This window comes from Xenopus tropicalis, chromosome 7 (assembly GCF_000004195.4).
Source record: "Xenopus tropicalis strain Nigerian chromosome 7, UCB_Xtro_10.0, whole genome shotgun sequence".
NCBI lineage: Eukaryota > Metazoa > Chordata > Amphibia > Anura > Pipidae > Xenopus > Xenopus tropicalis.
Genome location: NC_030683.2, coordinates 25402414 through 25417016, shown reverse-complemented (window position 1 = coordinate 25417016; position 14603 = coordinate 25402414). Strand labels below are relative to the sequence as shown.

Below are 14603 nucleotides of genomic sequence, written 5' to 3'. Positions count from 1 at the left end.
CTGCTACTAATATTTTTTAGCTGTTTACATCTCTACTCTCTTTGTCTTTTGATTTTCTTGCTGGCTACTCCCTCAGAATAACAGCAATGATCACGCAGCTATGTCGGTAAGTAGATTCAAGATGGCGGCAGACTGCAGTCTCCACAGACTGCTTAAAGTCCTATCCTTCTATCAGTTGATGGAGAAAAAAGTAATTTATTACCTCCCATTTTGCTTTCACTAACATTATGCATTAATACATCTATTCTTTTCCACATTTAACCTTTAAAAAAAAGGTTGGCCCTTAAAGACTGCTCCAAACCATTATTATGTCATCTGCTCATGAGCTCATCTGTCTCTTCCATTAGAGTTTTCCAACCTGAAGAAGTCTTAAGTGGCCTTGCAATCTGGAATTGGGTCTTTGTGAAATCACAGGGCCTCTTACGACTCCTTCAGGTCAGAGATTAAGCAATAAGGTCATAGGAAATTATTGATCCTATTGATTTAATGTATGTTGCTGACATAAGGAACATGGTTTTTTGTTTTTTTTTTTCTTATGAAAATTGAGCCATAATATTCTGAACGGGGTAGAAACGTACAATTATTTTACATGTCTATATGAAATCTGCAATTCAACAAATACACCTTTTATTGATTTTAGAGTTTGAAACTGAACTTGGATATTTAATAGGGTTTGGCTAACGGTTTGGATTATTTTGAGACAAGTATTGATTCTGTTGTGGTTGTGGTTTCAGTTTAAGCTTTGGCATTTCTACATTTGGTTTGGATTGGGAAATTTTTATACAATGTTTAAATGAGATTCATATAAAAGGAGCAGTAACACCAACAAAAATAAAAGCTTTTTAAAATATAATTAATTATAAATATAATTTAAAATTAAAATAATATATTTAAAATATAATGTACTGTTGCCCTGCACTCGTAAAAGTTGTGTGTGTGCTACAGTAACTACTATAGTTTATATAAATAAGCTGGTGTGTAGCCACGGGGGCAGCCATTCAAGCTGGAAAAAGGCACAGGTTACATAGCAGAAACACTTTTATACAGGTATCGGACCCCTTATCCGGAAACCCATTATCCAGAAGGTTCCGAATTACGAAAAGGCCATCTCCCATAGACTCCATTTTAATCAAATAATTCACATTTTTAAAAATGATTCCCTTTTCTCTGTAATAATAAAACAGTACCTGTACTTGATCCCAACTAAGATATAATTACCCCTTATTGGGGGCAGAACAGCCCTATTGGGTTTATTTCATGGTTAAATGATTCCCTTTTCTCTGTAATAATAAAACAGAACCTGTACTTGATTCCAACTAAAATATAATTAATCCTTATTTGAGGCAAAACAATCCTATTGGATTTAATTACTGTTTAAATAATGTTTTTAGCTGACTTTAGGTAGAAAACTCAAGGTCCCGGGCATTCTGGATAATGGGTCCCCATACCTGTATGCTTTTTTGGTGTTACTGTTCCTTTAAAGAGTTAGATGTTAGGGTATTTATTGTGCTTGAAAGTATTTAGCATGGGAATGTCAAGCCACAGTTAAAACAGATCATTTATTGTTGATTTTGGGCAGTGAAGCCAGCCAATTAATTATCAGCAGCTATCCTCATTTCTGGCTAAAGTTTCTTTTTATGCCAACACATATTTATTAATAAAATTTAAATTTAAAGCACAAAATAAAAAGTATTCAAGAAGTCAAAATTTGGGAACCTCAAAAATAGCACATTCCATTTTTATAATGCACACGTCATGCACATTTTGTGTAGCGCTGTCATAGCTGATATATTTGTATTGGATGATTTACTCAAAAGTTGTATATTATACAAAATATAAAGATGTGAGTTTTGATTAAAAGCACCCAACCCACACCTACATATGGTCATGGGTCCCCTAATGTGACTTCTAATGTACTAATATTTTCTAATAGGAGGGATATTATGCCCAATATGTTATAGGATCTATTATCCAAAATGCTCGGGACCTGGGATTTGCAGGATAAGGAATCTTTCTGCAGTTTTGATCTCTATACCTTAAGTCTGCTAAAGAACATTTAAACATTAAAAAACCCAATAGGATTGTTTTGCCCCCAATATGGATTCATGCTGCGTAGTTACCATCAAGTACAAGGTACTGTTTTATTATTACAGAGAAAAAAAGAAATCATTTCTAAAAACTTGAAATATTTTCTTATGGAAGATCTATTCAGAGCTTTCTGGATAACAGGTTTCTGGGTATATACCTATACCTGTATAGTGCACAAATCTCTTAACTGGGAAATGTTTCATAAATTAATTTTGAATCAATTAGGGATGTGCCAGATCCATAATCTTTGGATTTAGACAAATAATGAATCCTCCCCTAAAGCCAAATACATTATGCAGTATCAAAATTCTCCTTGCATATTAATATTTGAGATAAATACAAAATTTGCATCAGTTGTGGAGAAAAATTTTTCAAGAATTCAATTGTCCATAGATGTAAAATCACGTGGAATGGTTTGGACTTGGTATGGCCAGTGATATGCCAGATTTATCTGTTTAGGATTTGTGCATATTTATTAAAAATCTCAAATCCTGAAAACTTGATCAAGTGAAAACATGTAAAAATAACTGGGACAAAGTAAAATCATATTCTACCCTTCTTGTAGAGTGTAAGCTCTTTTGGGCAGGGCTCACCTCTTGTATCGGTTATTGATTGCTTTATATGTTACTCTGTATGACCAATGTATGTAACCCACTTATTGTACAGCGCTGCGGAATATGTTGGCGCTTTATAAAAAATGTTAACAATAATAATAATAATTTTCAATGAGTCTGACAAATTTCCAATTAATCTCATTCCAGTTTTCAAGTGTTTGTCACTTAAGAAATCTTAAAAATTCAAGTTTCTGAAACTCCAATTAAAATTTGCGATTATTGTCACAAAATACTAGAATTACAGTGAACAATGGGAAAAATCTGCCCCTATGAATTCAGCTGAATCCAAATCCTGCAAAATGTGCTAGGAATGCCTGATTCCCAATCCGAATCCTGAATTCAGCATCTGCCTATAATAAATTCATTTCATGTTTCACACAGTCAGGATCAGATTCTACTATTTCTTATTGGATACTATGAGTATGAGTAAATACTACCTGCTGAATGGTTTCTGTAGGTGATTAGACCTATAGAATACCTTGCACATTTTGGACCAAATTCAAATAGATGAGAAATACTTATCTCAAGTTTTTCAATTTCAAATTTCCCCAGAGAATTCTGAAAAACTCAAATTCGAAAAAGTCCCAGGCAATCATGAATATTAAAGGAACAGTAACACCAAAAAATGAAAGTGTATAAAAGTAACTAAAATGTAATGTGCTGCTGCCCTGCACTGGTAAAAGTTGTGTGTTTACTTCAGAAACACTACTATAATTTATATAAATAAGCTGCCATGTAGCCATGGGGGCAGCCATTCAAAGGAGAAAAGGCACAGGCACATAGCAGATAACAGATAAAACACTATTGTATTCTACAGAACTTATCTGTTATCTGCTATGTAACCTGTGCCTTTTCACCTTTTATCCAGCTTGAATGGCTGCCCCCGTGGCTACACAGCAGCTTATTATATAAATTATAGTAGTGTTACTGTAGCAAACACACCAGTTTTACCAGTGCAGGGCAACAGTGCATTATATTTTTATTACTTTAAAGCTCTTTCATTTTTTGGAGTTACTGTTCCTTTAATATATAGACCTCTTGGAATAAACTTAATGGGGTAACCTTTCAATTCATTCATTTGGAGAATTTAGCTGGGTTTGTTGTGGCAGCTTAGCATTCCGGCTCAGTCACATAAATGGAATTTGTTTGTATTTACCACTGCTGTGCCCACTGTAGTCTTTAACATATGCTTATTACATTATAAGGATTTATACATTTGTTTATAGACATTTCACGGCGTTCTTACTGCTCATGCATGTGTGGAATGAATGTCAATAGTAATAGGCCGTCTCTGCTCAAATTTAGTATTTTACAATGCATGCCGTTTTCCAGGGGAAATGAATATGGAAGCTTACCATGTTCTTGGGAGTGGGATTAATTTGCTGAGAATATAGTAAATGTCACCAGAGTCGAAAATGAGTTACGAGAAATACAATGACCTTTCCCTGGCCAAGCACAGAGTGGGGTGTTTGCTTGTGCTTGAGGTTTAATATTATGCGCTGATGAGAATGTGATAAAGCTGTGCCTGAACATATTTTAAGCATGACCAGAATGAATTACTGGCACTGAGAATCCTGTCTTTAAAAATCTTTCTAAGCTTCTCTGTGGTTTGTATAATCTTTCCGAGGCTCATAATGAAAGTTTAAGAGAGGTTCTTGTCCAATAGGAATGTTTTATATTATTGGAAATCTGAATTATTTGAGCTGTAAGTTAACCGTTATGGAACTGTGACTTTTTAAGTAGAAAACTTGTTTTTAATTGATATGGATAAAAAGAAACAGAGCACTTGGATTGTTTAATTCAAAAATAAGCCATTTTAGGAAAAACAAATATCCCAGAATGTAAACCTTATTGTTGCTATAGTAATACAACCAGCAATGTGTGGGACTTGCAAGCGTCATTATAAAGACAGGGTGGCTGCCTCATTAGTATGCAGACCAATAGGAATTGTGTATGGCCTGCAAAGGAAAGATGTTCTTGCCCATTGGGAGCAACCAGGCAGTAATAATAATGCTTGGATTTTGCGCTCCCTGTATTTATTTATATCTTTCAGACTTAACACCATGCATGGCTCTGCAAGTGGCTGGGTTTACATTTTTCAATGACCAGTGCAAGGAGGATTCAAACAGAACTTTAGCTTAAGTTTTAAATACTTCTTTTATCTCTCAAACCCTGGTCTAGCAAATGCTCCTTAAATGCCCCTTAAATCTCAGTCGCAGTGATGTGTGCCGAGATCAAGGTTGTATATATTTAATATACATTACATTACATTACATTAACATTTATTTATAAAGCGCCAACATATTCCGCAGCGCTGTACAATAAGTGGGTTACATACATTGGACATACAGAGTAACATATAAAGCAATCAATAACCGATACAAGAGGTGAAGAGGGCCCTGCCCAAAAGAGCTTACAATCTACAAGGAGAAAGGGTTGAGACACAAGGTGTGGGAATGGGCATGACCAGAGTTGTGAGAGGTGGGGCACAGGGTATTGCTAAACTAGATTAGGGTAAGCCTCTCTAAATAAATGTGTTTTTAGAGATTTCTTGAAGGCAGAGAGATTGGGAGAAAGTCTGACAGTTTGTGGGAGCGAATTCCAGAGAAGCGGGGCAGCCCTTGCAAAGTCTTGAATGCGAGCGTGTGAGGAGGGAATGAGAGAGGAGTTGAGGAGCAGGTCAGTAGAGGAGCGTAACAAGCGGGTTGGATGGTACCTAGAGATGAGTTCAGAGATGTAGGGTGGGGCAGAGTTATGGACTGCTTTAAATGTGAGGGTCAATAGCTTGAATTTTATCCTGGATGGTAGGGGAAGCCAGTGCAGGGATTGGCAGAGTGGCATGGCAGAGGAGGAGCGGTTGGAGAGGTGTATGAGCCGGGCAGCAGTATTCATTATGGACTGGAGAGGGGACAGTCTTTGGAGGGGAAGGCCAATTAATAGGGAGTTACAGTAGTCCAGGCGAGATATTATAAGAGAGTGAATAAGAATTTTGGCAGCATCTTGGGTGATAAATGATCGGATTTTGGAGATATTTCTTAGGTGAAAGTGACATGATTTGATAAGTGATTGGATATGAGGGGTGAAGGACAGGGCAGAATCAAGGATAACCCCGAGGCACCGGGCCTGGGAAGATGGGGTGATGGTAGAATTGTTAACCGTTATAGATACCTCGGGAACAATGTGGGCGTTGGATGGGGGAAAGAGAACCAGTTCAGTTTTAGAGAGGTTTAATTTCAGGTAATATTCAGCTATATATATATATAGAGCCAAAATAGGAAGAATGCCGCACTCACAGGGCTTAGTGTAGAAAAATAGAGTAGTTTATTCAAACAAAAACACTTTGAGAAAGGCTGAGGTTCCAGCCGAAACGTTAGGTTTTTGTTTGAATAAACTACTCTATTTTTCTACACTAAGCCCTGTAAGTGCGGCATTCTTCCTATTTTGGCTCTCTATACTACAGCTCTAAATACTGCACCCAGGCGATCTGTGACTCCATCACACATGAGTGCCTGTTGCTTGGACTTCTATATATATATATATATATATATATATATATATATATATATATTTCATGTGTATTGAGTATATACAACCTTGATCTCTGCATGTCCCAGGCTATTGAAGGATTGTGCGACACAACAGGCATTCTTGGGCTTCTCTCACTCTCATTTTTCTTCTAATTACATTTCAACTTAACTGGATATATACCATTAAGATCTTTCTCAGAAATTGTGCTATTTTCCCTGAAGGGATGGGGGTCACTCATTTGTGTTGTGTCATTGTCCCTTTGATTGTCACTAAAAGCCTTATTTCACAGCTTGCAGTAAAAAGCCAGTGGGGAAAGGGTGTCCCACCTTTACAAGCTAAATTCAAAACCTGTCAATCAGCTGAAGTCAGAGAAAAGGGTTTTTTCTAAACTAATTTTACCAAATGTCGCCTCATGCTGTCCTTGATTGGCATAGTCTGGCAGGGAGGATGGATGGATCTGTCACCGGCTGGTTAATTGTGTTGCCGATCACAGCCTGACATCAGGTCTTTGAGTGGTAAGTAGCTCAATACAAAGCAAATTAGCAGATTGTAGTCATATTTCTCATTCTATATGCTCCGACTTTCTTGAATGCAGTCCATAAATCATAGTGACTGACACTCCAGTGAATGATGAAAGCTGCTTTTGATGCCTCTCGCATGGATCTAGAATGCAGCACCATGACGTTGCCACGGAAGGATGCATGTGGCTGACCCTTAGAATTTCCTGGGAGCTAAATGTCTCTCGACCCCAATTGTTTCTAAGAATGAAAGCTTTTGGTCATCACAGAAAGGACTAAGTGTGTCAGCAGATTTCCCCCTATTTTTTTCACGAGCCTTTGAAATATAAGTACTTAGTCTAAGGATTCTTTCTATAAAAACTAGAGTTTCAGCATTATTTGAAGGCCCACAAGATGTAGAGATACTGGACCCCCCACCCCCTAGCAGGTGTCTGCATTCTGCACTCAAATCAATTCCCCAATTCTCTGAAGTCCAGAAAAGAAAAAGTTTATATTTTGTCGCCACTGATTTTCAACAGAACCATTGATCGGCCCAGTGTGCCTTATGTCGCACAAAGGGCCTGCTAAGAACTGAAACCAAAAGCTTTTTACTGATTGTATTCAAAGCACGAACAAGGAAACTAAAGTGGTCACACATTTCTTGGCTATAAAACAATACTATTTGAATATATCAGAGTTTGACTTGCCCCACACCTGTAACATTATTGCTATCAATACAATATGTAAAGGAAAAGCATCTCAAAGCCTTTATATTATCTTATATATGCCTTTCCCATACATTTTTGGGGATAAGGACATTGAATCCCAGTCACTGCCATGTGGCTTAGTTTTATGTTTTTAAATGTTTGTGAAACTTTGCTTGTCATTTTATTTAGAACTGATTCTATCACCCTCTGCTCTTTAAAGTAGGGGTCCCAAAACTGTGTAACAGACACACTGGTCCTTGTGTTTGGAGTAGAGTCTGGGGGGAAGCAGAACTGAAACAGAGGCAAACAGAAATAAGCGTTATTGTAGCGCAGGTAGATAATAAGGCACATAGGAAAGGACAGATATAGCCAAAAGTCTACAAGGAAGCATATTGTTGATTAAGCAATAAGAGTCCAATATCAAGGCAAATGGACAAAGGATAAGGGAAAAGCCTACTACAGGTATAGGATCCGCTATCCAGAATGCTTGGGACAAATGGTATTCCCTAATTTGGATCTCCATACCGTAAGTCTACTAAAAAATCAATTAAACCCAATAGCATTGTTTTGCATCCAATAAAGATTAATAATATCTTAGTTGGGATCACATACAAGGTACTGTTTTATTATTACAGAGAAAAACGAAATCAATTCTATAAACCTGATTTATTTAATTAAAAATGGAATCTATGGGAGACGGGCTTTCCTTATTCAGAGCTTTCTTAATAACGGTTTCTGGATAACGGATCCCATACCTATACAGGCCCGGGGAATAAGATACAGGCGGCATGTCCAATTGGGGGAGAATGAGACACTAAGGGAAATAGCAGAGCAGAGTGACATGAGGAATGGGCAATGAGATTGGTGTTAAACAGTCCTTTAAAGAAGAATTGTACCCCAATGAGCTGTGGTTCTGGTGTAGAAACAATAACATCTATGCTTTTGTGCCTGAGGGGGCAGAGACATCATTGCATCTGGCCAGACCAGAGTTTGTGTATGACATATACATGATATGCACTTCCTCAGCATCCATTGCAACTGCTTATATACTATAACATTCAAACATATAGACTCTTGAAAAAAAATCGTTGTGTGCTGGGGCCCCTTCTTCTGTATATACTGATAAGAGTTTCCCTCAAAGAGATTTAGGGGCCTGTGGAAAATAGTCAGTATTGTACTTGTTGCATTAGGATCCCAAAAGGAATTTCAGACTCTGAATAAATTAATAATATGGGTTTATTTTTCAAGTCACTTTTATGTTAATGGAAAAGTCACATATTAACCTGCCTCTCCTTTGAAAGTCTTGTAGAATCCAGATCCTTTGTAGGTGCTCCACTATTAGGCAACAGCTTAAGGTCATATCACTGTAGTTCTGAGGTTCTGAATACTTTCTCTGAAGTGGCATGCCTTCATATAGAACTTCTGCCTGAAACTTGGGCACCTGATTATATCCAACTCTCCCTAAGCAGCAAATATACCATGTAAAGTAATTCATTTAATGACCCAAGACCAAAAAAGCTATTTATTGTAGCGACTAGGTTATGTATTTTTGCAAACTTTATCCCCAACATACCAAGTAAATTTACCAGTTTTTCAGGTTTTCACTTTAGCCAAAACTGTGTTCCATCTTTGCGAGTCCGGGCACTTTGAACTGATCACAGAGGATGTCAAGAACATTGTTACAATTTATTGCATCCTGTCCAGCACAAAAGGAACCAACATATAATTAAACTTCATCTTCAAAAATGCTTATTTGCTGCTATTACACATAATACCTAGGAGGGGGAGTAGGTATTACATTCATTGCATTGAACAAATAGGTCAACTTCACTCACGTCACTTTCAAGTCAACATCAACAAAACAATATTTCATTTATGCCTGAAAAAATAAAACTGTCTTTAATGTTTAGCTAAATAGAGTATTACTTTGGATAATAGAAGTTCTTGTGGTCCTGCTTCAGCTATTTCCTTCCTGTAAGGAATAACCCTCTTGACTTATTTTCACAAGAAGCTTTGAAACCATTGCTCTACAAGGGTTTCTAGTGCTTGCTCCATTCTAGAATGGGGAGTCTATAATGTAGAATGGGTAGCCATAGGGTAAGTCACAGAATATATGGAGTTTGGAAGCTTGTAATTACTTGCACTGTGTGTTTTCAGCAAGATGGACATGGTTTCTGAAGATTTGATTTGTGGTACCAAACCATGCCCTTGGCAAGTGATAGAAGCAGGCATCAAACACCTGTTTCTTGGATGAGAAAATGATTTTCGTAGTTTTTCTGGGCTAATTTCTAAGTTATACTGCATGCCTATCTGTAAGGAAGCGTGCCTTACCGGCACGGCGGGGACGCCCGCCGCGCCACCATCGGCGGGGACGCCCGCCGCGCCGTCTTTCCTCTGCGCCGGTTCCTTCCTAGTGTGCGCGCGCGCGCACTTCCGCGTTGTTAAGCGCATGCGCGCTGACGTGATGACGTCAGCGCGCAATGGCGCGAAATTTAAAAGTATTTAAAGGGGTTTTTGCCTTTTGTCAGTGCCCGTGATAGGATTTGATCCTGGTGCTTTTCTGAGCCTTGTACACTTCGTTTCTGTATCCTGCCTTGTTGCCTTCCTGTGTTTTGACCCGGTTTTGCTCCTGACTATTCTGATTATCCATATCTGACCCCGGCTTGTACTTGACTACGATTTCGTCCCATCCTGCTGTTTTGATTACCCGGTTTGACCCTTGCCTGTCTGACTATCCTTGATTGCTGCCCGCCCCGACCTAGCCTGCCTGACGACGACCTTGTTAACCCTATTTTGTACCGTGATCTTTGGCCTAAACTGACTTTCTACAGTCGTGCCCCATTGCTAGCCAGAACTCCTGCTCTGCACCTCTCGTTTAAGTCCAGGTGGCATCCGAGTAGCTGAGGGCTCCTCCCGAAGCCAAAGGCGGTCACGCTACTGGTGAAGCACGAGCTGAGACCAGGGTGCTTGGCACTAGCTCTGGTATTGGGTGCCGACCGTGACACTATCTCATTAGAGAAACACAGAGTAAGTAGACTTAGCAGCAGCTGGTTGACTTGCCACTGTTAGGGTAATTTATCAACACTGGTTTCTATGGGTTACTTCCCATGGGCAAATTTTCCCAGTGTTGATAAGTGAACCCCATATGATGTCACTGCCATTGTGGGAAGTCTCGTACCAACTGGCCTCATCTGTGTGATGTCCTAAGCTGGCTATGGTCTAGCACAGGGGTAGGGAACCTTGGCTCTCCAGCTGTGATAAAAATACAAATCCCAGCAAGCATTTTCCTTAATTAACCATGACTGTGGCTGTCAGACTCCTGCAATGCATTGTGGGACTGGTAGTTCCATAACAGCTGGAGAGCCAAGGTTCCCTACCCCTGGTCTAGCACTTTGACTAAGTGGCAAGCAATCCCTTCCTCCCTAGGCCATTCTCAAAAAAATTCCTTAATTTTTAAAGTCAATTCGGTAAGTTATACAGAGCTTCCATTTGTCTATTTAAATTAAATGTAGTGCAGCCGAACATTATTGATAATACTGGTGATTTCATGGTCCTTTCCACTATTCAGAGTGCACTGCCAGGGGCAGGCCTATCATACCTCCATTGTGCAGCTCTGCCTTGCATAGATTATCATTCCCATGTCCAAACTTTTTTTGCTATAACTTGAATGTTGAAAAGGCTAAAAAAAGAATGTAAGTCAGTTTTGTTGCCGAGCCATTCATCTGGCTGTACAGTAATTTCATTATCATTGTTAAAAAGATGGAGTTTATTTAATGAAGCAGTGCATTAACCTAAAATGCACTAGTTGTTCCATTAAATCAAAGTGACACAGCCATTAGGTATCTCAAACGTATTACTTTGTAATTAAATGAACGGTGGGCCATTGATTTCTGTTTTCTCTCCCTGTTCTTTCATTCATTTTCATATTCTTCTGCTTGGGGAATAATGGCACGTGTCTCTCAATGTAATTACCATTGGGCTTTGAATGTGAGCACTGCTGTTGGTAGCGGTCACTCTCTGTAGTTCATCAGTGTTTGTTCGATAGCCTGTCATTTTCATTAAAAAGTTTTCTGATTTTTGGACCTGAACTACTTTTTCTCTGTCTTTTAATGATCACTGAGCTTCTTTGTTAATTCATAGAAACACTTCTGTTTCCTTACAGCTTGAATGAAACATAGCATGACCCTCTGGTCTTGGTAACTAGGGTGCCTTACATCTTTCTATTTCAGTAGCTTACAGATATTAGACATAATGCTCCTGTACATAGATATACAGCGGCTTGCAAAAGTATTCGGCCCCCTTGAACTTTTCCACATTTTGTCACATTACAGCCACAAACATGAATCAATTTTATTGGAATTCCACGTGAAAGACCAATACAAAGTGGTGTACACGTGAGAAGTGGAACGAAAATCATACATGATTCCAAACATTTTTTACAAATAAATAACTGCAAAGTGGGGTGTGCGTAATTATTCAGCCCCCTGAGTCAATACTTTGTAGAACCCCCTTTTGCTGCAATTCCAGCTGCCAGTCTTTTAGGGTATGTCTCTACCAGCTTTGCACATCTACAGACTGAAATCCTTGCCCATTCTTCTTTGCAAAACAGCTCCAGCTCAGCCAGATTAGATGGACAGCGTTTGTGAGCAGCAGTTTTCAGATCTTGCCACAGATTCTCTATTGGATTTAGATCTGGACTGTGACTGGGCCATTCTAACACATGGATATGTTTTGTTTTAAACCATTCCATTGTTGCCCTGGCTTTATGTTTAGGGTCGTTGTCCTGCTGGAAGGTGAACCTCCGCCCCAGTCTCAATTCTCAGTTTTCTTCCAAGATTGCCCTGTATTTGGCTCCATCCATCTTCCCATCAACTCTGAGCAGCTTCCCTGTCCCTGCTGAAGAGAAGCACCCCCAGAGCATGATGCTGCCACCACCATATTTGACAGTGGGGATGGTGTGTTCAGAGTGATGTGCAGTGTTAGTTTTCCGCCACACATAGCGTTTTGCATTTTGGCCAGAAAGTTCCATTTTGGTCTCATCTGACCAGAGCACCTTCTTCCACATGTTTGCTGTGTCCCCCACATGGCTTGTGGCAAACTGCAAATGGGACTTCTTATGGTTTTCTGTTAACAATGGCTTTCTTCTTGCCACTCTTCCATAAAGGCCAACTTTGTGCAGTGCACGACTAATAGTTGTCCTATGGACAGATTCCCCCACCTGAGCTGTAGATCTCTGCAGCTCGTCCAGAGTCACCATGGGCCTCTTGGCTGCATTTCTGATCAGCGCTCTCCTTGTTCGGCCTGTGAGTTTAGGTGGACGGCCTTGTCTTGGTAGGTTTACAGTTGTGCCATACTCCTTCCATTTCTGAATGATCGGTGGAACAGTGCTCCGTGGGATGTTCAAGGCTTTGGAAATCTTTTTGTAGCCTAAGCCTGCTTTAAATTTCTCAATAACTTTATCCCTGACCTGTCTGGTGTGTTCCTTTGACTTCATGGTGTTGTTGCTCTGAATATTCTCTTAGACAACCTCTGAGGCCGTCACAGAGCAGCTGTATTTGTACTGACATTAGATTACACACAGGTGCACTCTATTTAGTCATTAGCACTCATCAGGCAATGTCTATGGGCAACTGACTGCACTCAGACCAAAGGGGGCTGAATAATTACGCACACCCCACTTTGCAGTTATTTATTTGTATAAAATGTTTGGAATCATGTATGATTTTCATTCCACTTCTCACGTGTACACCACTTTGTATTGGTCTTTCACATGGAATTCCAATAAAATTGATTCATGTTTGTGGCTGTAATGTGACAAAATGTGGAAAAGTTCAAGGGGGCCGAATACTTTTGCAAGCCACTGTATCATTAAAGAGTACTTTTACCATGTAAAAATCTGAAGCTATTTCCCTTATTTAAGATTAGGTGGTGTATTATGTCATATAATGCATAAGGGTTTATAGCGCAGGTATGTGTCATAAGAATGAGTGTGGTCACATTCATTGGATGAACTACAGAAGGTGGACAGACTTGGAATGCTCCGATAACAGCAGTTTTAAGCTACTGAAATACAATGTTCAGTTAAATCCTCCATCCAACAGTGGTTTGGGTTTGCCATGTACACACAACATATAATTTGAAGAAAACAAAATCGACTGGTGAGCCATGCAACTCTAAATAAAAAACCCAAAAGTCGCACTTGCATGGTTCTCCAGTGGATTTTGTTTTCTATAACACTTGGAACTCTGTCAGCCAATGAATAATGGAAGATGTGCCAAAAACACAGACCTCATCTGCAAAGCCAAATGCAGCGTGCAAAGTGCCAAAAACGGTGCAAGCAGCCACATCTTTCGGAGCACAGAGACCTGCCACATGGACTTTGGACACATGGACTGCCACATGGACTCTGGTGCTCAGTGCAGAACGCAGTTCATAGGGGGGGCAAGTGCTTTTAGAATAAACACTAAGGGGCATGCTCTTGTGCCCCTTAATGCCTTTTGCACTTGCAATCCCCGGGGTTGTAAATGACCCCTCACAGACTCTTTCTGAAAGAGTTTTCATATAGAAGATACAGTGATCAGCTGGGTACATAATGGGCAGAGGTATTATAATGATATATATACTCATAATTGTCAATGCAACATCGGTGAGTGACATTTATAAGAATATACCACTGCTTTAGGTATAAAAATGCACCCAAACTGTAATGGATTGTTTTTTTATCGTTTTTTACTTATTGTTTTTGAGATATAGATGGTTTATTAGTTTGCTTCTTTAACCAAACATATAAAAAATAAGGATGCTATGTGTCAATAGCGCTCTGCATATTGCTGACTCATTCTGGAATCAGCCAATCAAAGCAGGTACAATCTGTCAGGACTCACAGCATGAGTATGTTGATTGCACCCAAATAAAAATTTTGGTTGATGAACACAATTAAATCATTAAATATACATATAGCTGTAAATCAGTTTCACAAAGTAAAGGTGGCCGGCCATACATGGGCCGATTGTAGCTGCTGATATCAGTCCCTTGGACCGTTTCTGCAGCTTATTGGCCCCTGTAGGGGCAGGAATGAGGGTCATGCCCAACAGATATCTGGCCTGAAATTGGCCAGATATCGATCGGGCAGGTTAAAAGATTTAGTCGGATCGGGGACCGCATCTGCT

At 39.4% G+C, this 14603-nt stretch overlaps 1 protein-coding gene across 4 annotated transcripts in view; it reads left to right on the top strand.

Moving 5' to 3' along the window:
• exoc6 (exocyst complex component 6) overlaps nucleotides 1–14603 on the top strand; it is a 165342-nt gene that overhangs the window by 92014 nt on the left and 58725 nt on the right. For 2 of the 4 annotated variants that reach the window (XM_031905939.1, XM_031905940.1), the window contains exon 19: nucleotides 77–106. The exons of the other annotated variants lie outside the window; for them this stretch is intronic. In XM_031905939.1, coding sequence (XP_031761799.1) covers nucleotides 77–106 — 30 coding nt within the window. The remainder of the gene's footprint in view (nucleotides 1–76; nucleotides 107–14603) is intronic. 4 annotated transcript variants of the gene reach the window in all.